We start from the raw sequence: 27499 nt of genomic DNA, 5'->3' as shown, positions 1-27499 counted from the left end.
CCTATGCTAAAGTTGTTCCATTTCATTAGTTTTTACTGAGAAAAAAAATGAATCCCTCAATAGGGTGCGGGAAATAAAACAGGCTCCCTAACATGGGTTTTGGTTACCAGCCCTCATATTGTATTAAGTTCTGAAGCCTAAGTTCGGCCTTTTTAGTTGCCTCAGATTATCTACTATACAACATCCTACTTGTTACTTACACTTACTCATTTGCCATGTTCTCATGCTGCTTGATTTATTCCAAATATACTTTCTGTTTCCATTAAAACAGGAGATTGTGTTGCTTCCTTTTTTTCCACTCACAGTGGAGGTCACTGCATTTCTTTGACATCTCTGCCCTTCTCCCAAAATACAAATTTATATACAAAGCAATTGGTTGTTTTATTTCTTACTAGGTGAAATTTGGGGCCGCTCTTCTTTTGACCAGCCTTTCAAAACGAACTTTCTCTAGGTGTCTTGTCCGTTACACATTTCCTCCCTTAGCTTCTACCTTTATTTGACTCTTTACTTCCTATGATTCTTTTCATTTGCAACTTGGATACAGTGCTTTCCACTTGTTTCACAATTTGGGTTTAGAGCAAGATGCATGTATGAATACAGGATAAAACAGTCCTTAGCTTCTCAATATCCTTTAAATAATTTATTTATTTGATCAGTCATATGACATATCTTTTTAGTAACTGCACTGGAAAATGTTACTTTCACAGAAAGTTTTCCTACAGTCTTAAGTACCACAATATATCTTTTTGGAAAAGTATCACAGAGTTGTCTTTCAAATTATTTTTCCTCAATGTTTATTAATGTCATAACTGAAACTATCTTGGAGGGGAAGTGTGACAAAATAGGAAAACAGCTCTGAGAATATATCTGTTTTCCAAGACAGGGAAATTTTACTGACAGAAAATCTTTGCCCTTATTTCCCAGCACATTTGGTTATGTCATATTTGACATTATGAGTCTAATGTGAAAATTGTTCAAGTCATATCCTAGGAAGATTAGATAGTCCAAAACAGTATAATGTGCACTGGTAGATATTCCAAACTATTCATTTTGACTAAAGTTGCACTGAAACAGAACCAGTGTATTAAAGATACAAGTGTAAGAGATAATAGCCTTTATCTCAATGGTTCTCAGCCTGTGGGTCCCCAGGTGTTTTGGCCTTCAATTCCCAGAAATCTCAGCCAGTTTACCAGGTGCTAGGATTTCTGGGAGTTGAAGGCTAAAACATCTGGGGACCCATAGGTTGAGAACCACTGCTTTACCTGGATTCAGTGTAAAATCATAATTTAGTGTCATTTGAACGAGACTCATAGTCATCTCCTTCTTTCTCAACTCGCCCTTTGATTGATGGTATAGATTCCTGTTATTTTATGGTTACTATAAAGCATAATGTTTGAAGCAGTACTTTACAGATTAGAATTGGTCAGTAGAAAATAGTTGTAGATTATTCTAATCTCAGCTGTCACACTGAAAGATGGAAGGGATAAATGATGAGACTTATTTATATAACACTAAGGAAGTTTACTTATACACCACCTCCTGAAATTAGTAGCTTGTTAATCACCCATTTATATGATTCACAGAAAATGTAAATAAGAAGGACAGGTTGCATAGCTATAATTATGTTTCTTTGTGTGGCCATCAGTGAAATCACACAACCCCTCCCATTCTCCCTGCTGTATATCCTGCTATTCCTAGTAATATTGACTGCTGTTTAGGTGGCTATGAAACTGGGGTTTTGGCTGACCTGCCCTTATATACTGATGAGGAGAGTGGGCGGTGTTACCTCCAAAAATGTATCCCTAGAGCTTTAGATGACTCCAAAGGTACACTCAGCAGCTGCAGGATAACTCTTTTGTGTGATTTCACAGACGACCATACAAAGAAATACAGTTACAGGTAGGCAACTGTTTATCTTCATATTGTGTACACACTCCAGCACTGATTTGATTCTATATGCACGATTTAACTTTGCACTAGTTCTTTTAAGTCCCATCTATGCAACCCTAAAATGTGGGTCAGAGAACAGATTAGCCTAAATTGTCCAAACGATGCCTCAGGCTAATTCACTTTAGCCTGGAGTAAGCCTGTAAAACCAGGCTTACTCTGGGTTAAAAAATTCCTGGAAAGATTGTATTTGGACTTCATAAGCAAGATAAATTGGCATTCAAACCACTGATTCCACTTGCATATGGGCCTGTGTGGAAGTGGCCTTAGTCAACTGCAGAGTAGAAAGATTCTTTAGAGTCAGAAAAGAAGAGCCTACTCTTATATGGCTGTCATAGTAAGGTATTTTTTTTCATGGAAAAGTGAAACTTTCTTTGTTAAACTTTCAGAACTCCCTACAAACACTTAACAAAGCAATTGCAGGCTTTGTAGTGATGTCAGAAGAAATGGAGAGGGTTTACCAGAGTTTTCTGAACAACCAGGTACCAACACTGTGGGCCAACAAAGCATATCCATCACTAAAACCTCTAGGAGGATGGGTGAAAGATCTTGTTCTGAGAATTGCCTTTTTAGATGTAAGTATACAAACTATTCATACAGGAGTATATTGTGTTTTTATTTCAGGGTTCCTGCTGATGTGTCAACTGTGAAATATATCAGAAATAGTAATAAAGAATTCAGTTCATACTGCTTTAAAAGTCATGTTTGCTAATGACATGTTTGCTAATGAACTATAGTAGTTTAAGCAATGGTAAAGTCAATAGTATTATTTTATAAAATAACAAAAGGAAAAATCTGTGCTCAAAATCCAGTTGTTTACTGAACTAAAAATAGAGGAAGAGAAATACAGAGACCATAGCAATTATGGAAGTACCAGCAGTTTGGCATAGTTAGAATTTATTTGAAAAGGGAATGAATGGCCTAGGGATTGGAAAAAGACTAATACATTCTGAGGATGGCTTTGAAGAAATATAAGAGATACTATGAATATTTGAGGGGAGCAGTGAGTCATAAAGAAAGAGCAGACATAATCATTTAAGGGATTTGAGAGGGTTTGAGGCATTAGAAGGTGGTAGAGAAAGCAGAATGAAGGTTATGAACAAGTTCTTTAGCACGGAGGAATAAGAGAAATGTAAATGTTGAAACAGGGAAAAATAAAAAAAATCCTGACATTTTACATTTATTACAACTTGGCTTCCATCTTGGTTAGACTAGTAAGTGCCTAATATGAGTCACAACAAATAATCAAACTAGAGAACAGTTCTAGCTTATCCTTGGCATTTCCTTTTCTTGACATTCTCCTCAATGCAAAGCTGACAATAACAACATTATTGCTTCTCCCTGGATGAACTGATTACTTACACTAGAGAGACATTTTTTTCATTCAAAAAAGCATTACAAATTGAGCACCTTCTCTGTTTGCAAAAGGCGTTTTCCCATATGTATTTTTGTTGCCATAATTTGATATGGCATTACTTTTGAAAACTATTGTTTAAGACAGTTCTGCAGGTTTATTGCAGCTGTTAAAATAATGAGCCACTGTTGGTCGATTAGGAGAAAATTCCCTAGACTTGTCTTGAAAGAAGTTCAGAGACAGTAATTGTACATTAGAATGGTTTTTCATAGCTGGATCCACTAGAAGGAAGGCACCAAGTGGCTGCTGAATACTTGAGAAGGCTCTTACAAAACTAATAACATATTAGGGAAGGATAGAAGCAGCAACCATAGAAACAGAGAATGGGGTGTGTAATCATCCCTAACAGAATAAGCAGCTTGTGGTCCAGAGCAGTTGATGCCTAGGCAGAGGCTTTGTTCTCCATCTTCTCCATGTTAAGAAACTATTATCTCTGATCAATCTATGAAAATGATAAACATGGTCATCATTAAGCAGCCTTCTACTGCACTCATACTTTATCTGCACATGGGGCAAAAGAAAAATAAGAGAAGACCCATCAATTTAAGGTAGGCCTTTATTTTTTATTTTAAATGTTTTATCAGGTATATTTAACAAATGTCAACTTGTCCCCTTTTAGTTCTGGCTTAAAAGAGGTCCACCTAAATCATTTTGGATCTCTGGTTTCTTCTTCCCACAAGGATTTTTAACAGGTAAATAATAATTGTTGCTACTATTGCTTATATTTATGTGGTTAGAAATGGCAACCTCCATCCACAAAAAAACACAGAAGGAGAGATAACATGGGGAAACCTCAAGCTTTACAGAAGCATACCAAATCTTTATGGGGAAAATGTGAAAGTCCTAGTTCCCGATAACTTTATGGAAATGAGCATGCTCATTGCCCATAGAAGACCAACTGGTGCATGGGAAGAAAAACAGAATCTTAGTTGATCGACTGGACCATGAAGCAGGCTTCTAAGATATAGAAATATACACACACATTTAAAGTTATATCGCATTTAGATTTAATTGCCTGAAATTTCACTAAGGATTATATGCAGAAATGCAGATTGTAAACCAGATCGCAACATGAATCTGAGTTTCACATTGCCAGCGGTAATTGAGGGAACTCAGCATTTTTCTTCTGAATCGTTTACAGTAAGGGAGCCCTGATAATGTTGATAACATTGTATTCCTGGGTTGTATCTATCACTAAGCCCTGTTTGGGATTTCAGGAAACAATTTTACCTAACAAATGGCCATGGAGAATGCCATGCTACATGTTTCTACCTCTGGAATCATGTATTGATCTCCAGGCCAGATATTTTACATGAATATCTTTAGAAAGAGCCCAACTCATGTACAATGGGGCATTGGCCTCCATGTGAGCCAGCATCCCAACAGTGCCCTATATCTTTCACAGATTACATCAAAATATGAAGTGTCACAGCACACTCCCACTTGTGCATGAAGGAAAGTGTTGATGACACAGGTTTCTAAGAAAAGTCTTTGCAATTATGAACTTCACCTATTTTTTTTTATCAATAAGCAATTTGCTCTTTATCAGATTAAGCTGAATGTTAGCAAATGACTTGCTTCTTCAGTGACTGTCTTTTGTGTTTGTTTTACATTCTGTACATATTGTGCTTGTCAGGAACTCTTCAGAATCATGCTAGAAAATATAACTTACCAATTGATGAGCTCAGTTTTAATTATAATGTCATCCCTGCCTATCGTGATCAAGTGCACGTTGCTGAAGCTGCTAAAACGTGTCTCTTTGGGCAACAATTACCAATGGATCTCGAGGTATTTAATTTTCTATTAGTATATTCTCACTGAAAAAAAACCTTTATTTTTTAAAAATAATAATCAGATATATTACAATTTCTACCACTTCCTGTTGCCACATCTGACAAGGGCATATCCAAGATAGGACATGTTATTGTCAGTTGGTGAATAGTTAGATCCATTCTTTTTGGTGAGTTTCTGTGTGTGAATGCTGCTGAGCTTTATTTTTCAAGTTTCAATATTTATTTCAGCTACCTTCCCCTGAAGATGGTGTGCTGGTTCATGGAATGTTTATGGATGCAAGTCGCTGGGATGATGAAGAAATGGTTATAGAAGATGCTCTGCCAAGGCAGATGAACCCAGTGCTGCCAGTAGTCCATTTTGAGCCTCACCAAAATTATGAGCCAAGCCCATCGTTGTATCATGCACCGCTCTATAAAACTGGAGCCAGAGCAGGAACACTATCCACCACAGGTAACAATTTCTTTAATTAAATGACAGAAAGGAAATAATTTTAATCGATTTTGTACATGACATTAAAAAAATCCATTGTATGAACGGTCCAGACAATCACGTATATAAACTACTGCAAAGAAGCAATCTATCTTGGGATTCTAAAATCTTAGGATATGGTTAAATTTTCCAGCTTTCAATTTGGGTTGTCAAATTGAGTAAAAGTGGGTAATACTTAGGGGAAAATGTTAACCCCCCCCCCCTCACCGCAAGCATTGTAACTTCCCTCTTAATTATCCCATGCAAGCGGATAAGCTTTTGGTAGACTTACATGGTGACTCCTCCTCATTCTCCTCTATGGTGGCTTTTAAAAAAAGAAACCCAAATGGGCGGAGAGATCAGAGTATCTTTATGTGTGTGTGTCCCTTAGGGAGCTTTCCCTGGTTCCTAGAAAAGGAGGAAATGTAGATTTCCAGGAACATCTGAAATTATCCACTCCGGAAAATTAATATTTTCCAGTGCCAGGAAGGAAAGAAAGAACATAAAGAAATGAGAGAATATAAAGAGATATTACGTCTCTTTTCCATTCTTAAATGAGGAGTGTATGCTCAGATGACCTATCAGATATACTCTGATTCTTTTGAGATAGCACAATGTTGCACTGTATGTGGTATAAATGTTGGAGTGTGGTGAGCCATGTTCATTAAAATCCTTATTTTGTGGCAATATTACGAGGACTAGCACAGAGGAGTTGTGTATGCTGGGCTCATCAGATTCATATTTTTCAGCCAGCAGTGTTGTAAACATTTGCCAGAAACATGTAAGGCAAAAGAATGGTTATTTCAATGAAAAGAGGACCAAATCTGCGAGAACTAGCTAGGCATTTATGAGTTTCCTCTGTGTGTACTTGTTTTCCCAAGATTTATTTTCCTGTTTATAATATTGGCATTGATGATGTCACATATATCACATCCCCTGCCCCTGAATGATGGATTAAAAATGAATACATTAAAAATGAATCTGTTAGAAAGCACTGGGAAGAGAAACCCTAGAAATAATTACATAAGTAGGTGATTGGGGAAGTAAGGCGTTTCTATTTCAACTGTTGTTTTAAGATAGCACTAGGTTGTTTGCAAATGATTGTGATGCAAATGACATACACTTTCCCCTAAACAAATCAAGTTTGAAACACATGTGTTTATTGTTGTTGTTTTCTGTGAAAAGATACCAAGGATAAAAAAATATTCCAGAAAATAGATTTAAGAATATTTCTCAAGTTTTAGAAAATCCCAAAAAGAAGAATCCTGGAATATTTCTCTGTGCAGAAATATTTTTATGCCCCACTGTCCTGCTCACTTCAAAGGATCAGTCTGAACGCAGATCAGAGATGGCTGCTCTCAAATCCAATCTTTATTGAAGAACACATGACTTTGGAAAAGTCAGGAATGACCCAATGTTTACATACAACTATTTTTATAACTTTTGATGCTACGTAACACCACACGTAAATATCATCATCAAGTCCCACCCCCAATATCACATTACTACCATTTTCACACACTAGACCAATTATAATTGTTTATACTTTCGTCCCCAAGTTCCCAGGCATATTCTATCTTCTTCTGCCAGGTGCTCCTGGGATTGTTTATGTTATGACTCCCAGTTACAGGGCTGAATTACCAAAGCCCTGTAACTGGGTTCCATGACATGGTGCCCTCCTTTTCTTCGTCCTCCTCTTCGGTTCTTCTTTCCTCACAAGCCTGAAACAAAACAATAATTCTATGTGTCCATTTTGTCCAAAGTACCCATATATTTTTTCAGTAAGCTACGATGGAATACAGGGTGTATTTTCCCTAAGCTTTTTGGCAATGCCAACTGGAAAGTCACCTCGTTGATAACATCCTGTATTCTAAATGGTCCAATATATTTAGGGCCCAATTTTTTCGAAGGTAGCCCCAGTTTGATGTTTTGGGTACTTAGCCACACTAAATCTCCTTTCTCCAATTTATCACCTTCCACCCTCTTTCTGTCTGCGAATACTTTATACTTTTTATGTGCTTCTTTTAAGGATGCAGTCACTTGACTCCAGCATTCCATCATTTGCGCTTTCCATTTCCCTGCCTCTGTTCCCTCACTCTCTGTCCATCTCGGCAGCTGGGGCAGAGGCTGTAGTTCATACCCGTAAACTACTTCAAAGGGGGTTTTATTTGTTGCTGAATGTATAGTCGAATTAAAAGCTAGTTCTGCAAAAGCCAACCACCGAGACCAGTCATTTTGTCTCATGTTAGAGTACATTCGAAGGAACTGCCCAAGTGTTTGCTGAGTACGTTCTACCGCCCCATTTGTCATGGGGTGAAAAGCAGAACTTAAACTCCTTTCTGCTCCTAGCATTTCCAGGAATTTTTCCCAAAACTTTGCTGTGAATTGTACTCCTCTGTCACTGACCACTCTACTGGGACATCCATGCAGTTTGTAAATGTGGTTTATGTACAATTCAGCTAGTTTCTCGGCTGATGGTAGTTTCGTCAGTGCTATAAAGTGGGCCTGTTTAGAAAACAGGTCCAATACTGTCCAAATATAACGATGTCCTTTGCTAACCGGTAGTTCCCCCACAAAGTCCATAGCTACACATTCCCAAGGTCTGGTAGGTTCTGCTACTGTTTGTAATAATCCCATTGGCTTCCCTCCTCTCGATTTATTTCTGGCACAATCATCACATTGAACAACATAATTTTTTATGTCCTTCCTCATCCCTGGCCACCAGCAATGTTTTGCTATTGCTTTTGTTGTTTTTGTAATTCCTGTATGACCAGCGCTCTGGTTGTTGTGAAAACGATGCAAAATCTTGATCCTTAATGTTGCTGGGATATACAGTTTCTTGTTCACAAACCAAAATCCCCCCTTCTGCTCCCCCTGTTCTGCATTGGATGCGATCCACTGGTCTCCTTCATAAGACTGTTTCAGCTCGTTTCCCCAATTATCTTTTCCGTCGAGTTCAACCATAGCAGTGTTCTCCTTTTGGGTTTGTGCTCTTGTTCTGACAGCTAAACCCCATTGTTTGTCAGAGAATATTGTTCCCTCTTTTGCTGTGGGTATTCCTTCGTGTTGAGGCATGCGTGAAAGAGCATCTGCCAAGACATTCTGCTTCCCCTGAAAAAACTTTAATTGGAAATCGAACCTGCTGAAGTATTGTGCCCATCTAATCTGTTTGGGGGACAATTTTCGAGGGGACTTTAAATACTGGAGGTTCTTATGGTCAGACCAAATTTCAAATGGGATTCCGCTTCCTTCGAGAAAGTGTCGCCAGCATTCTAAGGCTTTTAATATGGCTAGTGCCTCTTTTTCCCATATCGGCCAACATTTTTCAGTTTCGCTGAACTTCCGGGACAAATATCCACAGGGTTTTAAGTTCCCATTTTGATCCTTTTGCAATAGTACTGCCCCATACGCACAGTCTGAGGCATCGCAATGGATTATGAAAGGGCTCCTGATATCGGGGTGTTTTAGAATGGGTCCTTCTGTGAAGCATTCTTTTAGGGTTTCAAATGCCTTTTGGCATTCTGGCGTCCAACTTAGTTTGGCGCCAGGAGCTTTTACTTTTGCTGTCTCTCCTTTCCCTTTTGTTTTTAAAAGTTCAGTAAGGGGTGCAGTTATTTGCGCGAAGCCTTTTATGAAGGATCTATAAAAATTTGCAAACCCCAGAAACGATTGCAATTGCCTCCTTGTTTGAGGCACTCCCCATTCTTTTACATCTGATACTTTAGCTGGATCCATAGCTAACCCTTCTGGAGATATCCGATACCCCAGAAAGTCAATTTGAGTTTTATTAAATTCACATTTGGACAGTTTTGCGTACAGCTTTGCTTCTCTTAGTCTCTGCAAAACTTCCCGGACCAATTTCACGTGCTTTTCCTTATCTTCAGTCACAATCAAGATATCATCAAGAAATATGAATACCCCTCTGTACAACAATGGGTGCAGTATTTCATTTATAAGCTGCATAAAGCACCCGCCTCCATTTTTTAAACCGAAAGGTAAAATTTTATATTCAAAATGGCCGAATGCGCAGGAAAATGCAGTTTTCCAAGTATCTTCCGGTTTGATCCTTAATTTATGATATGCTTCAATTAAATCAAGTTTAGTAAATATGCTCCCTTTTTTCAATACGGTAATTAAATCCTTTACTAAGGGCATAGGGTATTTATTGTCCTTAGTAATTGCATTCAAATTTCGATAATCAATGCACAATCTTAGGGAGTTGTCTTTCTTTCTCCTGAATAACACTGGGGCCCCGAGAGGAGAATTGGATGGCTTAATGAAGCCCCGCGCCAGGTTTTTATCAATGTATTTCCTCAATTCCTCCTTCTCCTGCACAGACATGGGATACACTTTTGGTTTTGGTAAGTTTGCTCCGGGGGTTATTTCAATTTCTACTTCTATATTCCTTTTGGGAGGTAATTTACTTGCCTCTTTCTGATTGAACACATCCACAAAGTCTCTGTATTCAGGTGGCAATAGCAGTGGGTCTATTTCACCTTCTTCATCTCCCTCGTCCTCCTCTTCTGCAATCTTGCTTATCTCCCATTGCGTCTGCTGTTCTTTAAATGCTAGGCTCTTTCCTCTCCAATCTACTTCGGGATTTGCCTGTTCGAGCCATGGTATCCCTAATATTACGTGGTATGTGGCAATAGGGGCTATCACAAAGGATATTCTTCCTTCCCATTTGCCTATTTTACATGGGACCTCCCGTATTTCCTTTGTAGATACTTCCCCAGTAGCAACTGATCCGTCTAGCTGCGAAAATGCAATTGGGGAGTCAAGCGCCATCTGCTGGCATTTCAACGCTCCTGCTAACTCTGGAGTTATAATATTCCTGGAACAACCACAATCCACAAATGCCTTGCAGGTGGCCCGATTCTCTAGCCCCGAGAGGCAGATTGGCACTACTATCATGCGTTTGTCCCGACTCACCAATTTTTCTGAAGATTCTGGGGCTTGCACCTCCTCCTCCGCACGCCTCCCGGTTGCTGGCTTGGGCTTTGAGGGTTTTGGCGGCTCCCCCTTCCGTGCCCAGCATTCTGCTGCTCGATGGCCCGTCTTCCCACATACAAAGCATCCCGGTTTAGGTTTGTTGTCGTCTCCTCTGGAGGGAATCCCCGGCCTCCCTCCAGGTCTTTCCTGCTTCCTCGTTTCTCCTCGACCTCTCGCCACCGGTCTTTGCTGGCCGCCGCTGCTCCTGAAGCGCTTTACTTGGGCCAGGGTGGATTCAACGCGCCCCGCTAGTTGAATCCATCCCTGGAGCGTTTCGGGGTCATCTCTGTGCGCTGCCCAGCTGAAAATCTCGGGGCGTAGTCCCTCTTTAAATAACTCCACTTTGGTCACTTCAGACCACTCTGGTACCCTTTCCGCGAGGTGTAGGAATTCCTCTGCGTACTCGGGCACTGTTTTGTCCCTCTGCTTTATTCCTTTCAGCTGGTCTCGAGCCCTCAATTGCTCTAGCCGGTCTCTGAATCGGTTTTCCAGTGCGGCGAGGAAGCGGGGCACTGACCTCAGGCATGGGTCGTGTCTGGCATGGAGTTGCACGTACCAGCTGGCTGCTCCTCGCTTTAGTGTGTTGCCGATGGCTCGAACCCTGCTTGCTTCGGAGGGGAATGTGTGTGCATTGTCTTCCATGTATCCTCTGATGCTAATTAGAAAAAAGTTCAGTTCATCTGATTCCCCTCCGTATTCCAGTTTGAGATCTTCTCTTCTTGGCATCCATTCTGCGGCCCGTTGATGCTGTCTGGGAGGCATGGGGAAGGGTTGCATCAGGTTCCCTCGGGCGGCTCCTTGGAACACGCCGCGCCCCACTCCGGTGGTCATTCTGCGCGGCTCCCGAAAGTCTGCCGCCGCTGTCGGCCCTTCCGCCCATCCGCATACTGGCCTCGCTGTAACCCCCTCATCTCGCCTTTCCTCGTCGTACGGCACATCCTCCTCCTCTTCCTGGATCCCCCGCTCCTCTCCGCCTTCGTCTGCAAATCCACTGGACCCGATCCCTGGCCCCAGTGGCCTTTCTACTCCGACGCCCATTCGGGGGGTTGGGAGCTCTGTTGGGGTTGGCGGCCTCAGAGTTCCCAGAGCTTGCTGGCGCTCCACTTCGCGCGCCATTCTGTCCCGGAACTCCAGCTCTTGCCAATATTCCTCGTCTCCCTCGTCCCTTGCCGCCGCGGGACTCTGCGTGGAAGCTCGCTGTCCCCTCTGGCTCCAATCGCCTCCTTTGCTTGGCTCTCTCTCGGCGCCATATCGGATGTGCTCTTTTTGGAGATTCTCTTCCAATATTGGCACTATTCTCCCCACGGTATCCGACAGCCTGGATAAGTGAGTTTCCAGGATGGATAACCGCAGGGCCACGGTCTCCGGCATGCTTCCTCCAGATCCCCAACTGGTTTCTGCCGCCGCCGGAACGCCTCTTCCCCCTCTGGGAATCCTCTGGGTCACGCCGTCCGGCTTGGGGTACCCCGTAGAGGAAGCTATGGCTTGCAATGTCTCTTCTGCCAACGGCAGAGCTCCCAGCGGAGGCCCCTTTGCTCCGTCATGGCTTTGATCTCCTTCCCTGCTCATTATCACTTCACTGCAAATTTGCAGGAGGGTGAGAACTGGATTCCTGACTTAATTGTCCTGCTCACTTCAAAGGATCAGTCTGAACGCAGATCAGAGATGGCTGCTCTCAAATCCAATCTTTATTGAAGAACACATGACTTTGGAAAAGTCAGGAATGACCCAATGTTTACATACAACTATTTTTATAACTTTTGATGCTACGTAACACCACACGTAAATATCATCATCAAGTCCCACCCCCAATATCACATTACTACCATTTTCACACACTAGACCAATTATAATTGTTTATACTTTCGTCCCCAAGTTCCCAGGCATATTCTATCTTCTTCTGCCAGGTGCTCCTGGGATTGTTTATGTTATGACTCCCAGTTACAGGGCTGAATTACCAAAGCCCTGTAACTGGGTTCCATGACACCCCACACACTATTTCCAGCACAGAAATTCTCTTTTCTGAGCAAAATCTCAAACTGCAAATGGTCTTCCAAAACTCTGTTTACTTGCAGCAGAAAGAAAATTACTAAAATTACTTATTACTTCCTTTGATAATGAAATTATGAAAAGATTACGTCTCCAAAGGATTCCAACCCGAAGCAATCTGCTTTGTCTGCTGGTGTCCATCACACAATACAGAAGGGTTCATCATAGGATCTTCCACATTTTTGGCTCCAGTATTTAATGAAAGATCTGGAGAAGGACCCCAGTGCATGCATAGAATAGTCCTGAATTTAATTTTCCAAAGATTTAAGTTGATACGATATAAATATTTCATAGCACGGGCTTTGAAAATGATTTCCACAGTATAAAATACTATTACGATTCTTGTGCCTTAAAACTGGCATCTTCAAATTCTTCAAAACAGAAATTCTGGCATGATTAGAAAGAATAGGCTGTTTAAAGATTTTTCTACGAATGAGGCATGAATAACTAAATGCATATATAACTGTCAAAAGGGATATCGGAAGGCATTTCTTATCTGTTTAATTATTTTTCTCTTCATTTTAATTTTTATTGTATTGTATTTCAGTTCTTTTTTTATCATCTTTGCAACTCTAAATGAATTTCAAAAATGTTTTAAAATTCTGGCAAAACTCGTATTTGGGGGGCCTGTTGGAAATATGAGCTTCAGTAGAAATCCATAATTTTTTTCTTCATTACACACTTTAATCCCCGATGAATCAATCTTGTTTTCTTACCTTGTTTTCCACCCATTCTCCACCCATTCTTCCTCCAAGTGGGATGGGAATGCCATGTCACAGGTGAAAGAGAGAGATGTAAGGCAAGAGAGATGCCTTACTTTCTGAGACACTTCAATGCAAACTTGAGGGAACAGTCTAATATTCCACTTTCACCAGGATATTACTTGTTAGACTGGGGTAGGCCTGGTGTTTAAGCAAACAATAGCAGCCAATTTACTTTGTTCTTGGAGTATGGTACACAGGTGGCTAATTGTTTTCTTGCACCTTACGGACAGTTCCCTATAGGTTCTAAAAGTTTGTTCTTCATTTCAATTTGTACAAAAGTAGGAACAGGTACATTTGTAAGTGTACTGCAGCCAAAAAGATGACTACAACACCTTTTTGTATTGGTAAGGGAGCCTTGGGGCTCCAATTCAGACGATAGGGGAGCAGGAGAAGAGGGGACCCACACAATGTGCTGCTGGGTGGTGCACCCCCTTCTAAGCCCACCATGAATGATGTGGGAAGTGCTATCACCATGGGAGTGGCCAATGCTTCCTCCCCACCTTGCTGTCTACCCACAGTTGTAGCCAGCTGGGCAAAAGACTCAGCGTGTACTGCTGGCAAGTACAGCCGCCTTCCTTCATACCTGTCACCATGGCTGAGGCGAAGTCGCTGCTGGCCCTGGAGTGGCCAACACACTCTTATTGGTTGTGAAGCTTGTTTGTGGCCGCCACAGATATTCTGTGGACTTCCTCTCACCTTATTTCCTCCCTATGCTTTGGCTGTGGTCTGGCAACCCCTGCTGTATGGTAGTAGCTTCCATTCGTAAGTACGAGTCAGGGGCTGCCTGTATTCAGTAACATGTTCTGTAATGCTATGACAATTGAACAGAAAATATTTTTGTGCCTTCAGAACATTGATCCAGGTATCTGAATTCTACAGTCTGAAGACCCATAAATACATTGAGCTGTGAGCCTTTAAGCCTCTTCCTTAAAAACTAGCCAATACCAGCATATCCACTGTGATGAGAAAAACAGGTGTACTTGGAGCTTAGCACATTTAGATTGCATTTAGTGTTAATGAGTTGTAACAAGTTGTTCTGTTTCATTTATTTTAGATTTAATCAGCTTTATGTATATTTTAATGATTATTAGTTTAGGATTAATAATGTTTTCCTCGCTTTCTCAATTAGGTCATTCCACCAATTTTGTAGTTACTGTCTTATTGCCTTCCAAAAGGCCAAGTGACTACTGGATCTCCAAAGGGTCTGCCTTGCTTTGCCAGTTGAATGAATAACGAGGGCATGCTGCTGTCCAGCCAGATGTCTACATTGTGCTCACATTGTCTTCCAGGTGCCAAGTTATAACATTAAATTAATGTCATGCCATTGGCATAATTACCCAGCGTGATTACACTGTCAGAAGGCTATAGCTTCTTTCTAAATGATTTGTAAAGTAATTGCATTAGACTTTAATAATAAAACGGATGTGGTATTTATTTTCCATTTCTCTTTCTCTCTCTTTGGTCATGTATTACCTAACAACTCCTATGTTTTCTGCATCAGTGATATATATTTTGTATTATTACCTAAAAAATCTAAAATGTTCATGTCCTAAACAAAGGAAACATGCTTTGCATTGAAATGGTGACTTGCTGGGAATACAGTGCTTCCAACTTTTTTATTATCTCAGTTGTTCTGTGAATGCAAATGGCTTATAGGAGAAAACATTTCTGAGGGGAAAAATATTAGTCAGCCTTTCAATGTTTGATTTTGTTTCAGCTCTCAAATGTAAACAATAAATGTTCCATACACACAAACACACACAAATAATATTTATAGGGTTTTTATGTAAGAAATTCTATCATCAGTATGACTTGGCACCTTGCAAGAGAGTTGAAAAAATGTACATTCTACAATATTACTCCTTTACTTCACATACATTGATACAGATGTAACATTGTCTTTTGGAAGGGATAATTGATAGAAGTTGTGATTTAGGGTAAGTTTATTATTTGTTATATATAAGGACATGTGCAGCCCTAATTCAGGAAGATGATATTGAGAAAATTGTTTAGTTCAGTAATTGTGGCCTATCATTAGGGATGCAGAGCTTTGTGTATTTTATGCTTGTATGTAAGAAACAATTCCAAATGCTTTGTTTGCTAGGCAAAATTATAAGGGGTTTGCACACTTTTTTACACTTAAGAGTTTGAAAAAACCCAAATATTGACAGAAAATGGTTTTATGCAAACACCTTGTTGATGCTGAAAACATTTTTCTGCTAACAATGTACAGAAGGGTTTTTTTGGCAATACCTTAGGGTTTGTCATAATAAAAACCCCAAATTGGTTTCTCAGTGTGCTGAGACATTATTTCTCATTGAGGATGGAGAAATATATATATATATTACTTAACTTGTTTTCTTTGGGAAGGAACTCCCCAATTATCAACTTCTTTATGGATTATACAATTTCTTCTTAACCCCATTACTGCTGAAGTTGTTTAAACACAGTATTAATCTGCAGTAGAGTGGATGAGAAGCTCATTGGAAACATATCCAATTCAAAGCAGTAAGTGCAAAGACACTGAAACCTACTTCAGTGCATGTTTAGATACTCCTCTAAATACATTTTAAATTTATATTAGTGGTTCTCCATCCAGCAAGTGAGGCAGGTGCTGGTTTCATGCATGTATGGGACTGCTATGGAGTTGTAAGGGGAAAGGATCAGTAACAGTTAAAGCAGTGCATTTCAGGGAACTTTAAGTATATATATACACAAATAAATCTGAAGGCAAGAGTAGGAGCTGCAACACTCTCATTAGGTAAAGGGGCTGCTGAAATTCCTGTAATAGAAAAACATGAATATTCAACAGGACATATTTTATAACATATTAGAAAAGGGTGTTGCATGGATGTTACATTATTACCAATTGGAGAAGTATTTTAGACTATCACAGTGATAATAAAAACTAAAATGCACAGTTCATTTGGCAAACTGTAACTAATAATGTACTTCAAGGCGGAAGTGATACATTACCATTGATGAAACGTGTGTTAATAAAATATTCAAAATAAAAATACTGAAAATGACACATTTAACAAAGAACATGTTTCTAGGAATGATTGACCAATGTAGTAAATTGTTCACTAGTGTTTCCCTAGTAGTTGACAAAGTTTAATAGTTAATAGGTAATGTTTATGCAGTATAATCTGGTTTCTTATCTAATATTTATCAGAAATATTGACCACAAGGACAGGAAGAAGACACTGTTTAAGAAACAAGTGACAGAGTCAGGTACCTCATCCTGTACCTATCATCTTGAACAGTGGGGGCTCAATTTGATATTGAAACTTATTCCATCTGCTTTCCACTTTTGAGATCAGTGCAGAAAGTACACCTTCCCATTTTATATCTTATCATTTATCAAAATTAATGGCATCCATTCATAATCTCCAGTTACATTTTGGAGCGGATTTTGTTCATTTCAGAGATCTTTATGTAAAATCTTTTGTAACAGCTTCGATAAAATTTGGAGCAGACATAAGTATTGTAAGTGTACAGATGATGGCAAAAAGGGAAAACGCCACGAGGCATAATCTGTCTATGACAGCAGCTGCAAATTTCCACTCACTGCAGACTTCTTCTCCTTCGTCCTGTTTTCGGAAGCGGGCGGCAATGAACTGAACTTCTTCGAGGATTTTCACAATCACTGGGATAGTATCCATTAAAGCTTTTCTTTGACTAATTTCACTATCTTCAAGAGAAAGGTCAGGACCCTTCCCACTCTTGTTACCTGTGTCACTGTTCTGGGGGCAACAGGGGTTTTCCATCGCATGGTAGCTGTAGATCACATTGCCATTGCTAGATTGGTGCCCAGGTAAAACGTTCATTTCTACACTGCTGACACTTGACTGGTGCTTAGAATGGCTGTATTTGCAAGAAAGGGGCCTTATGCTCTCTCCAGGTTTTTTCATTCTCAAAAACCAAGCACACCAGTTCAGCAAAACCACACGGACCTGTAAACACACAGAAACAACACATTTTGTAAAGTCCTTGAATGACTAGCTCTATTTCAGTTACCCAGGGAACAAAATACTATGTGTTTCAGAAAGTCACATTAAAACTGTTGCTATATGAAGCATTACAATGTTGTCTAGAGTAAAACAAAGATTCAAGGTAAAAACATTTTTCCATTACCCGAGCTTTTGGTATTCCTCTCCATCTCAGCTGCCTTATAAGTATATCATGAGACCTCTTTTTATAGTTCTAAAGAATGCACTTGCTCTCCTAAAATTGCTTACCATCTTCTCTAATAAAATGTTTGTAGCTTTCTGAAAACATTTGAGTGCTCCAAGAAATGGAAATGTATCAAGATATGACAATTGGAAAGTGGTTACATTTGTGAAATCATAGAACTGAAAGAAAACAGAAAAATCCAGCTGTTGGTGTGCCACAGACAATCTGTACTTTCAAATTTATTATTTGATTTTCCTATCTCTCTGTGGTCAAATTTGCATATGCACCATCAACGGACAGGTGAGTTTGGGAAAGATTCATCTAATGATCCATCTAACGATCCATATTTCAGCTAATAAAACCTCTATAAAACTAAACAGTGTCATAATGGGATCTTAAAACAACTTGGAAAAAACTTGTCTCAATCATCATGTTCCACAGGTGATAGCTTTTAATAGGGAATAATTCCCATGTTGTATCCTGCCAACTCCAGGGGAGAGATGGCAAAACTGTAAACCTGGGTTGCATTTAGTGCATGGCAAGCATAAGGGTTACTGTTGTGTCTAGAAAGGCAAAAACAAAAGGTAAGAATTGGGAGATATTTTCATTCTTACTGGCACACCAAACCAGGAAAGACGGACAGGGTTCCCATCTGTGCATGGAGGATACGGGAAATTTGAAACATACCTAGGCAAAGAAAAACTAGGTCATTTTGCCAAGCATGCTGGATTTTACAGAAAAACGGGTCATTATTACCAGACCTCTCTTACATTGTTAATGAATTTGTAATCTTCAAAAGGAGTCCAGGAAAACATTTTAAGAGCTCTGATTTTTTGAAAAAAAATTAGCCTAATACTCTACAGTAGCAGCATTGGCCTTTCTCAAGGGTTATATTGGCATTTACGTGAACTGTGTTTAAGCAAGTGAGCAAATACATACTGAACTTTACTTTTTTTCTCATGAACAAAACAACTGGCCTTTTTCCTGATCTTTGTCAAAACTGGTCAGGCTTGACATCTCTTTATTTCTACAGATCTCTATGGATGAGGAAGCAGCATTTTCAGCAGGTCAAGTATATTTGGTTAAGACATCTCAATCAAATACAAAATTAGCAACCCCCCAAATACAAATTCAGCTACCTCATTCCTATTCAAACATACACAAGTACCCGAATGAAAATGGGGAATGTGCCTAAGGTGAGTCATGGTTCTGCAAACTGGAGCCAATATTGCTAATCCCATTATATATGCAATAAATGCAAATCCTCACATTTCATGCCCTTTGTGATCATGGTGTAGAACAGTGATATCAAAATCACTTTCACCGAGGTCCACCACATCCTATGGTTGCCTTCAAAGGAACATTTGTAACTATAAAACTATATAAATGTAACTATACCTCACAAGCTCTGAGAATGCCTGCCATAGATGTGGGCAAAATGTCAGGAGAGAATGCTTCTGGAACATGGCCATACAGCCCAGAAAACACACAACAACTCTGTGATCCCTGCCATGAAAGCCTTCGACAACACAGTTCGAAAATAGCTTAGAGCTGTAAGTAGAGAAATTAGGTACCGCTAATTAAGCAGGGGAGGTATTTTACGACACTATAAAATGAGAAAAGACCAGAAATGCAATGACCAAATGGAAGGACAACTGAATTTGAGCACAACTTCTAAGTTGGACCTTGACTCAACATACCTTCTTCTGTCTATTCTGTCTCTAAACGGCATTGAAATTTGCCATGTATATGGACCCTGAGTCTCCTTGGGGAGATAGGGCAGAATATAAATAAAGTGTATTATTATTATTATTATTATTATTATTATTATTATTATTATTATTATTATTATTATTATTTTATGACACAGCAAACAAGATAGATATGCTGGATTTCATATCACAAAATCACAAGTCGAACACTTCCCAAGTGTCTAGGACTGTGTGATGTATTTTCGGATGATGTGTGCAGATCCCAGCAGGGTGGCCTTTTGCAGCTGGCAGATCGTAATTTTGTCAATGTCTATTGTTTCCAAATGCCGGCTGAGATCTTTTGGCACAGTACCCAGTCTCCCCATCACCACCGGGACCACCTGCACTGGTTTCTGCCAGAGTCTTTGAAGTTCAATCTTGAGGTCCTGATAGCGGCTGAGTTTTTCCTGTTGTTTTTCGTCAATGCGACTGTCACCTGGGATGGCGACATCAATGATCCAAACCTTTTTCTTTTGCACAACTGTGATGTCTGGTGTGTTGTGTTCCAGAACATTGTCAGTCTGGATTCGGAAGTCCCACAGTATCTTTGCATGCTCATTTTCCAATACTTTTGCAGGTTTGTGATCCTACCAGTTCTTTACTGCCGGCAGGTGGTACTTGAGGTATAAGTTCCAATGAATCATTTTGGCCACATAGTTGTGCCTCTGTTTGTAGTCTGTCTGTGCAATTTTCTTACAGCAGCTGAGGATATGATCAATGGTTTCGTCGGTTTCCTTGCACAGTCTGCATTTTGGGTCATCAGCTGATTTTTCGATCTTGGCCTTAATTGCATTTGTTCTGATGGCTTGCTTCTGGGCTGCAAGGATCAGGCCTTCTGTCTCCTTCTTCAGGGTCCCATTCATGAGCCATAGCCAGGTCTTCTCCTTATCAGCTTTTCCTTCAATTTTGTCAAGGAACTTTCCATGCAATGTTTTGTTGTGCCAGCTGTCAGCTATAGTTTGTAGTGCAGTTTTCTTGTACTGGTTTTTTGTCTGCTGTGCTTTGAGGAGTTTCTGATTTTTGACTTCAATCAAAGCAGGTTCTTCTTCTTTGACTGCTTGTTTTACTTGTAAGAGTCCTCTGCCCCCTGATCTTCTAGGCAGATGATGATGATGATGATGATGATGATGATGATTTGAATAGCCATGGCTTAGAGCAGAGCATTAGATAGATTTTTGAGCTTTTCCACTCTAACTCCCTCTTCCTAAGATGCTTGTCTTTTCCAGGGTTTAGACCCTAGCTTACAGATCAAACTCAGATCCAGAAATCTGCATGGTGAGAACATGTTTAGTATTCAAAGAAAACAGTGATAGCCTTCAGAATGAATTGGGCGACAGCTAATAAAGCTACCTTTTGAATCTGAATGGAGGTAGCAAGGAAGGTGAATGTTTTTTGAAAAATCAGTGTTTACCTCCTGAAATTTCTAAAAATACCAATGACTGTGAAATGAACTCTACAATAAACAGACTTCCACAAAGGCCTCCTACTGTGACATAGATAAACCTCCAGGAATAACTTTTGGCATTTTTCCCCTGCAACCTTTTACGGCCTCATCATCATGTTCTACTCCCAGGACATACATAGAGATTATTTAGCAAGCACAAAGAAGCACTAATGTATCCCTGATGGTGAATTTTTAATGTGAAAAAAATTATATAATATAGCAAGCTAAAAAAACGAAAAGGATTAAATAGCTGGTGGGACAACAACACCACAATGTGGAGTCCCTGCTTTTTCCAGAAGATATGTAATTAAAACTATCAGTGACTGGTAGGCTGAAAATAGAAGAAATATATTTGAAGATTTAAAAGAGGATTTGTCTCAAGGTCCTGAAATCCTTCCTGACAGGATTAGATTCACCACTAGACTGACTAGGCATGTGTCTTTGTGCCCTCGGTATTTTAGGGACCTTGAAAGTGTTTACAGTGTCAGATAAAATTATGTTGGTTAAAAAAAAAATCAGCTGTGCAAATGCACCCTTAAGTGCTTTTGATTATAGTAAGACATTTATATTGTGTTGTGCTGAAAATAAAAAAAATATCTTGTTAAAATAAAAGGTAACTGCCACTAGATATTGGAGCCAGCGCAGCATAATGGTTTGAAAGTTGGACGAGTCTGAGGGCCAAAATCCTCATTGCCCATAAAAGTCACACTCTCTCAGCTTCAGGAAGGCAAAGGAAAACAAAGCTTGTTAAGGAAACCCTGTGATAGTGTCCCCTGAAGATGGTAGTAATTCAGAAACAACTTGAAGGCACACAAAAACAACACCAAAATAATATATATATAATAATATATATTAGACACACAAATTAAACATGTACCACAGTATTCCAACGTGCAGAAACCTTCCTCACCAAGGATTTTGGAGGAAAAAAATCAACTTTAAATGGCTTAAATTGGATGAAAATGACCACAGGACCACAAAACTATTGCCAGCCTTTCTGGAATCTAATCAAAAGTCAGTTTTCAGTATCTATTTCCAGAACTTTTTGTCTAATCTTCAACACTATGATCTCCCATTATTTCTCTATTTCTTTGCAAGCTCAAGTCATGCCATTATTTTGGATAGATTCTTCTTGATTATCTTTATTTACTAAGGCAGCTCTGTAGTTTAAAGGAGCCCTGCCAGATGCAAAAGCAAAGACGAGGTCATTACAGATGCAATATTTTCCATCATTCTTCTCCAGATCTCGGAATAATTTCACAGCTCCACAACACAGACGTATTGTCTGTTCTTTCAGCTGTGCCGCTTTAGGGTATCTCTATTTTTTTCTTCTACTAACCTTCCCTGGTGTGAGGTGCCAATTATAAAGCATCTTACATAATGGCTTACCCTCAGATTGGTTGCTATAGAGGGCCTAACCTTGTAAGAGAAAATTGCTTTCCACTTTCGATCTTATCCATTGCCTTTTAACTTCTGACTTTTATTTCGCCTTTCAATATCTTTCAATATTGCCTTTAAGGTGCCAAAGATGCTTTCGTGTTCTTGCTGCTGCAGACTAACACAGCTGCCCTTCTGGAAATTATAGATATTCCCTTTAGAACTGTATTGGCTTGTTCACATATATTATTTTAACCCTGACTTATCAAATCACAAGAGCCCCGGTGGCAAAGAGCATTAAAGCACAGAGCTGCAGACGGAAAGGTCCCAGGTTCAAGCCCCGGGAGCGGCCGCTGTTAGCTCCAGCTCCTGCCAACCTAGCAGTTCGAAAACATGCCAATGTGAGTAGATCAATAGGTACCGCTCCAGCGGGAAGGTAACGGCGCTCCATGCAGTCATGCCAGCCACATGACCTTGGAGGTGTCTACGGACAACGCCGGCTCTTCGGCTTAGAAATGGAGATGAGCACCACACCCCAGAGTCAGACTTGACTGGACTTAACGTCAGGGGAAACCTTTACCTTTTACTATCAAATCACAATGCAAACAAATAGCATGCTGGTACATGCAGCCTTCTTGCTTTGCTTCTCATTTTATTCGAGTTGGCAAACTGGGAAGGGAAGAGCATATAGTTTATTGTGCCCCAAAGAAGCCAGAATTCGCAAATGGTTGCAACAAGCCATAACCCTGGGTTCAGAAATAATACAAACCTGTTCTCAAACGTGGTTTCTTTACTCACATGAGATGAAGAAGAAAACTGGGTGTGTATATGCTGCTGGTTTATACTGTTTCAAAATGAAACATTCTCAGCTTAAAGAGACGTGTACATATCAATTATCTGAAGAAGTATTTAAATTGCCTGATATTAGCTAAATACTGAAGGCTGATGCTTCCCCCAAACTTTTTTGTCCTGTAGGGTTTCCTGGATGGTGCTAGATGATGCTTTATTTTCCCTCAATTCTTATTATGATTTCTATTGAATATTATTAGTATTAGTATTAGTATTAGTGTTATTAGTTGATAAATTTCTTTGTGTTACTTTAGTGCAGGGGTCCTTTGTGGTCCTCCAGACTTGTGGGGAGCAGGACTACAGTTTGAACTAACATGGACAAATTCCTATACACGCTACACATATCTTATTTGTAGTGCGAAAAAACATGAAAGAACAATATAATATTTAAAACTGAGAATAATTTTCACCAACATAAATTTACAAGTATTTCAATGGGAAGTGTGGGCTTGCTTTTGGCTGATGAGAGAGCCAAATTAATTAGGATTGTTGCTGTTGTGTGCCTTCAAGTCATTTCATTTAGGGCAACCCTAACTCTAAAGTTTAGGGCATGGGCCAATTGAATGATCTTGGGGGACTGCATCTGGCCCACGGGCATTAGTTTGGAGACCCCTGCTCTAATGTGTTTATTTGGCACACAGTGCTGAACATTTGGCTAGTGAAATGAAACGTTTTCCTCATCACCATCCTAAATTGTCTTGAATTGCCTTCTCCCTATCCTACTTTATGTTTTCACACAACACTTCCTCCATGGGTCACATACATTTTCGGTAAACCCCATGCTGCTAATTCAGTGACAAATTAATTAATGTAAATTGGTTAAGACAACACAATTAAATTATTAGAATTATCATTAGTAATAAACTGATTTTCCCATTTGTAATACTCAGTATTTATTTTGAAGCCTAACATCTCGGGTTCTAATAAACCCAGACCAAAACCATGTATCTCCAAACAATAGAATCATGGGGAAGGGGGACTGATCATCTGGGAAGCACCAGGAGGGTTGGTTTTTGACCACATGGTTGTGCCTCTGTTTGTAGTCTGTCTGTGCGATTTTCTTACAGCAGCTGAGGATATGATCAATGGTTTCGTCGGTTTCCTTGAAAAGTCTGAATTTTGGGTCATCAGCTGATTTTTCAATCTTGGCCTTAATTGCATCTGTTCCGATGGCTTGCTCCTGGGCTGCAAGGATCAGGCCTTCTGTCTCCTTCTTCAGCGTCCCATTTGTGAGCCATAGCCAGGTCTTCTTCTTATCAGCTTTTCCTTCAATTTTGTCAAGGAACTTTCCATGCAATGTTTTGTTGTGCCAGCTATCAGCTCTAGTTTGTAGTGTGGTTTTCTTGTACTGACCTTTTGTCTGCTGTGCTTTGAGGAGTTTCTGATTTTTGACTTCAGTTATTATTATTATTATTATTATTATTATTATTATTATCATTATTGAATATTTTCAAGCCATGGATACGGAAATCAATGGATGCAGAATCTGTGGTTACAGAGGGCTCTCTGTATATAACTTCTGCCATGTATTAGATTAACAGAGATGTTGGGAAAATTAAAGCATGGTCATGTAAGAAATACACTTACATTTAAATCTAAACAGCCACTAATTAAGAATTGAGTTGGAGGGCTTTTTTTTAGTGCGTTGTACTTGACACAGCTATTCCTACACCATGAAAATTTGTTCGTTTTAAGGCAGAAAATAATTACACAACAATATGCAATTAATTATAAGCTGAGAGACAAAGTTAGAAAATATCCCCACATCATAGGGGAGAATATTTATGAGTGTGTATGTGTGTGTGTGTGTGGGGGGGGATCCACTGAGCAGAAAACAAGAGTTCAGTGAAGGCCATTCAGTTTTCTCTATAATCTCTCCCATAGAGTCCCGTTTTTCCTAAGGAAAAAAAAGACAAGAGGGGAAGAGAAAGAACAACAGTGCCGATGTGACAAGAATCACAAGAGTAACAGTGCTCCCAGTTTTATTGGTTTATGTGAGGGACGTGACTTCTCAGTATTCATCAGAGATGCACAGCTATAGAGATGAGTCTACGTTGTACCTCTCCTGGGCCAACCTTACATTCAAAGCTGTATGTCCTGCTTAGCATGCCCCTTGCACATTTCAAGCGACAAGCTATATAAGTATCACCGTATTCTTAGCTGCATTAAGACAGCAACATCAAAAGCTCAACTCAACCTTCACGCATTTTACAATGTACACTCTGAACCTGAAAACATGTCAGGACACATTGCTATCTGCTTTATTTGAACTGGAATACACAGAGATAGATATCTGAAAGATCCAGATTAAGAGTTAGTAACAAAGGATTCCGGTAAAGTGACTTGGCAGAAGATTATTTTAAGGGGAGTCATTCTTATGACATTTCCTTTCTTCTAAAACTCTGGGTAGCCACCTGTTAGAGCAACCTAGTTTTTAGGATTTATTTTTTTTTGGCCAGAAAACTCACTACATCATTTGAGATTTTGTTGGGTGTCATCCTGGACTCCACAAGTCTCCAGTCCCCAGTGAGTAGCTAGAGTAGGAAAACAGGATTAGAATGAGGGAATCCTTTCCCTATTCCTATGTATGTCTTCCTAGAAAGGGTTTTCTGCCTCTACTTCTCTCCCCCTTTTGTTGATGTAGCAATATGATCTCTTTGAGGTATGAGGTAACTTTCCCTCTATTGCCATCTTGTTTGGGCCTAGGGTTTAACCACATGGTCGGCCTCCATTTTCCCTCGCTTCTGCCTTTTGTCTCCTCCTGTGAGGATGCATCTTGCCATTCTCCAGGCAAGATGTAGCTGCATGCATATATTCTTTGATATTTTACTTTGTACCTTTCTTAGAATATGAGATTTAGAAAGCTGGTTAGCTCCAAGAACTTTCCTATCCAGAATGTATTTCTTTTACTTCAGTAAATACTTTTGAACTTGTATTTTTGGCTCTGCAATCCTGTGCCATCCTTTGCAACAGAAGCTTATCCCAGCTCACCACACGCAAGTTTCTACCGGTTGTGAAGTGTGCTTCTGGCACTCTTGCTATATTTTTGGTGGAATCACCTCCAAAGAGGGTTATTTTGAGTCTTGATTCCCAACAGATTTGAAGATGTGTTTGGTGTAGCGGTAGACACAAAGTGGGTTGATATTTGAGCCTTTCTTTGGAGGTTATAGGGAGCCCCAGTGGCCAAGTGTGTTAAAGCACTGAGCTGCTGAATGTGCGGACCAAAAGGTCCCAGGTTCAAATCCCGGGAGCAGAATGAGCGCCCGCTGTTAGCCCCAGCTCCTGCCAACCTAGCAGTTTGAAAACATTCAAATGTGAGTAGATCAATAGGTACCACTCTGGCGGGAAGGTAACAGCGCTCCATGCAGTAATGCTGGCCACATGACCTTGGAGGTGTCTATGGACAACGCCGGCTCTTCGGCCTAGAAATGGAGATGAGCACCAACCCCCAGAGTCGGTCACGACTGGACTTAATGTCAGGGGAAACCTTTATCTTTTTACCTTTACTTGAAGGTTATATTTCAGTGTTTGAGTTTGGCTACCTGTTATACTTGTGGCAAAAATATAACACAGCCACTTGTCAGTCTAGCTTGACTATTGAGATTGTTTTATCTCCTTTGGAAATAGGTAGAAAAAACTAGAAAGTACAGTAGATTGAGCAGCCAGCTGCCTTTTTCCATTCATTGTTTTTCTTGGGCTATTCTTCTCTCTCCTTTATCAGCTAATTGTTTCAGTTTTTCTCCCTCCCATTCATTAAGAACTAAGATAAGAGATACAGTCTGCCTACAGCTTCTTCTCCTATCACAAACAGCCAATATATGGGAATAACTTTTTTCTCTCAGCTCTACCTCACCAATGGAACTGGTGCCTCTCTCTCCTCCTTATGACTGTCCTTTGGGTAATCTACATGCAAGGCTAAACGTTTATTCACCCCGACACCGAACAATTTCCACAACTTGTGACCTACCAGAAGTCTTGTGCAATGAGAAACGGGAGGGAGGATGACTTCAGACTGTGCAGGCTAAGGCAGCGGTCAAAAATGGCTTATAATAATGATGGTGCGGGCTGTAGCGCAGCTGGCTAGTAACCAGCTGCTATAAATCACTACTGACCGAGAGGTCATGAGTTCGAAGCCCGGGTCGGGTTAAGCCTCCAACCATTAAAAAAAAAATAGCCCCGGCTTGCTGTTGACCTAGCAGCTCCGAAAGACAGTTGCATCTGTCAAGTAGGGAAAATTTAGGTACGCTTTATGCGGGAGGCTAATTTAACTAATCTACAACACCATAAAACTGCTCATGAGGAAAGAATGAGGAAGAACAGCCACCAATGGACGGTGAAGCAACAGCTCCCCCTGTGGCCGGAATCGTGAAGCTGGAAAGATGTTAAAATGCCTCTGTGTCTGTCTAAAACTGAATGTTGTTTGTCTGTTGGCATTGAATGTTTGCCATATATGTGTTCATTGTAATCCACCCTG

General features: G+C 40.0%; 2 protein-coding genes across 8 annotated transcripts in view; one reads left to right on the top strand and one right to left on the bottom strand.

The window, feature by feature from the left end:
• Positions 1–14869, top strand: part of dnah6 (dynein axonemal heavy chain 6) — a 229123-nt gene extending 214254 nt beyond the window's left edge. For all 3 annotated transcript variants that reach the window (XM_062974148.1, XM_062974146.1, XM_062974147.1), the window contains 5 exons: positions 2337–2522; positions 3981–4053; positions 4998–5149; positions 5383–5605; positions 14558–14869. In XM_062974148.1, coding sequence (XP_062830218.1) covers positions 2337–2522; positions 3981–4053; positions 4998–5149; positions 5383–5605; positions 14558–14661 — 738 coding nt within the window. In that variant the 3' untranslated portion in view covers positions 14662–14869. The remainder of the gene's footprint in view (positions 1–2336; positions 2523–3980; positions 4054–4997; positions 5150–5382; positions 5606–14557) is intronic.
• Positions 14870–15193: 324 nt separating this feature from the next.
• The window catches only part of LOC100562246 (neuronal acetylcholine receptor subunit alpha-7), a 208657-nt gene continuing 196351 nt past the window's right edge, over positions 15194–27499 (bottom strand). For all 5 annotated transcript variants that reach the window (XM_008118694.3, XM_003226032.4, XM_062974152.1 and 2 more), the window contains one exon: positions 15194–17384. In XM_008118694.3, coding sequence (XP_008116901.1) covers positions 16863–17384 — 522 coding nt within the window. In that variant the 3' untranslated portion in view covers positions 15194–16862. The remainder of the gene's footprint in view (positions 17385–27499) is intronic.

This window comes from Anolis carolinensis, chromosome 2 (assembly GCF_035594765.1).
Source record: "Anolis carolinensis isolate JA03-04 chromosome 2, rAnoCar3.1.pri, whole genome shotgun sequence".
NCBI lineage: Eukaryota > Metazoa > Chordata > Lepidosauria > Squamata > Dactyloidae > Anolis > Anolis carolinensis.
The sequence above is the reverse complement of the archived record's forward strand: the minus strand, read 5'-3'. Positions and strand labels throughout refer to the sequence as shown.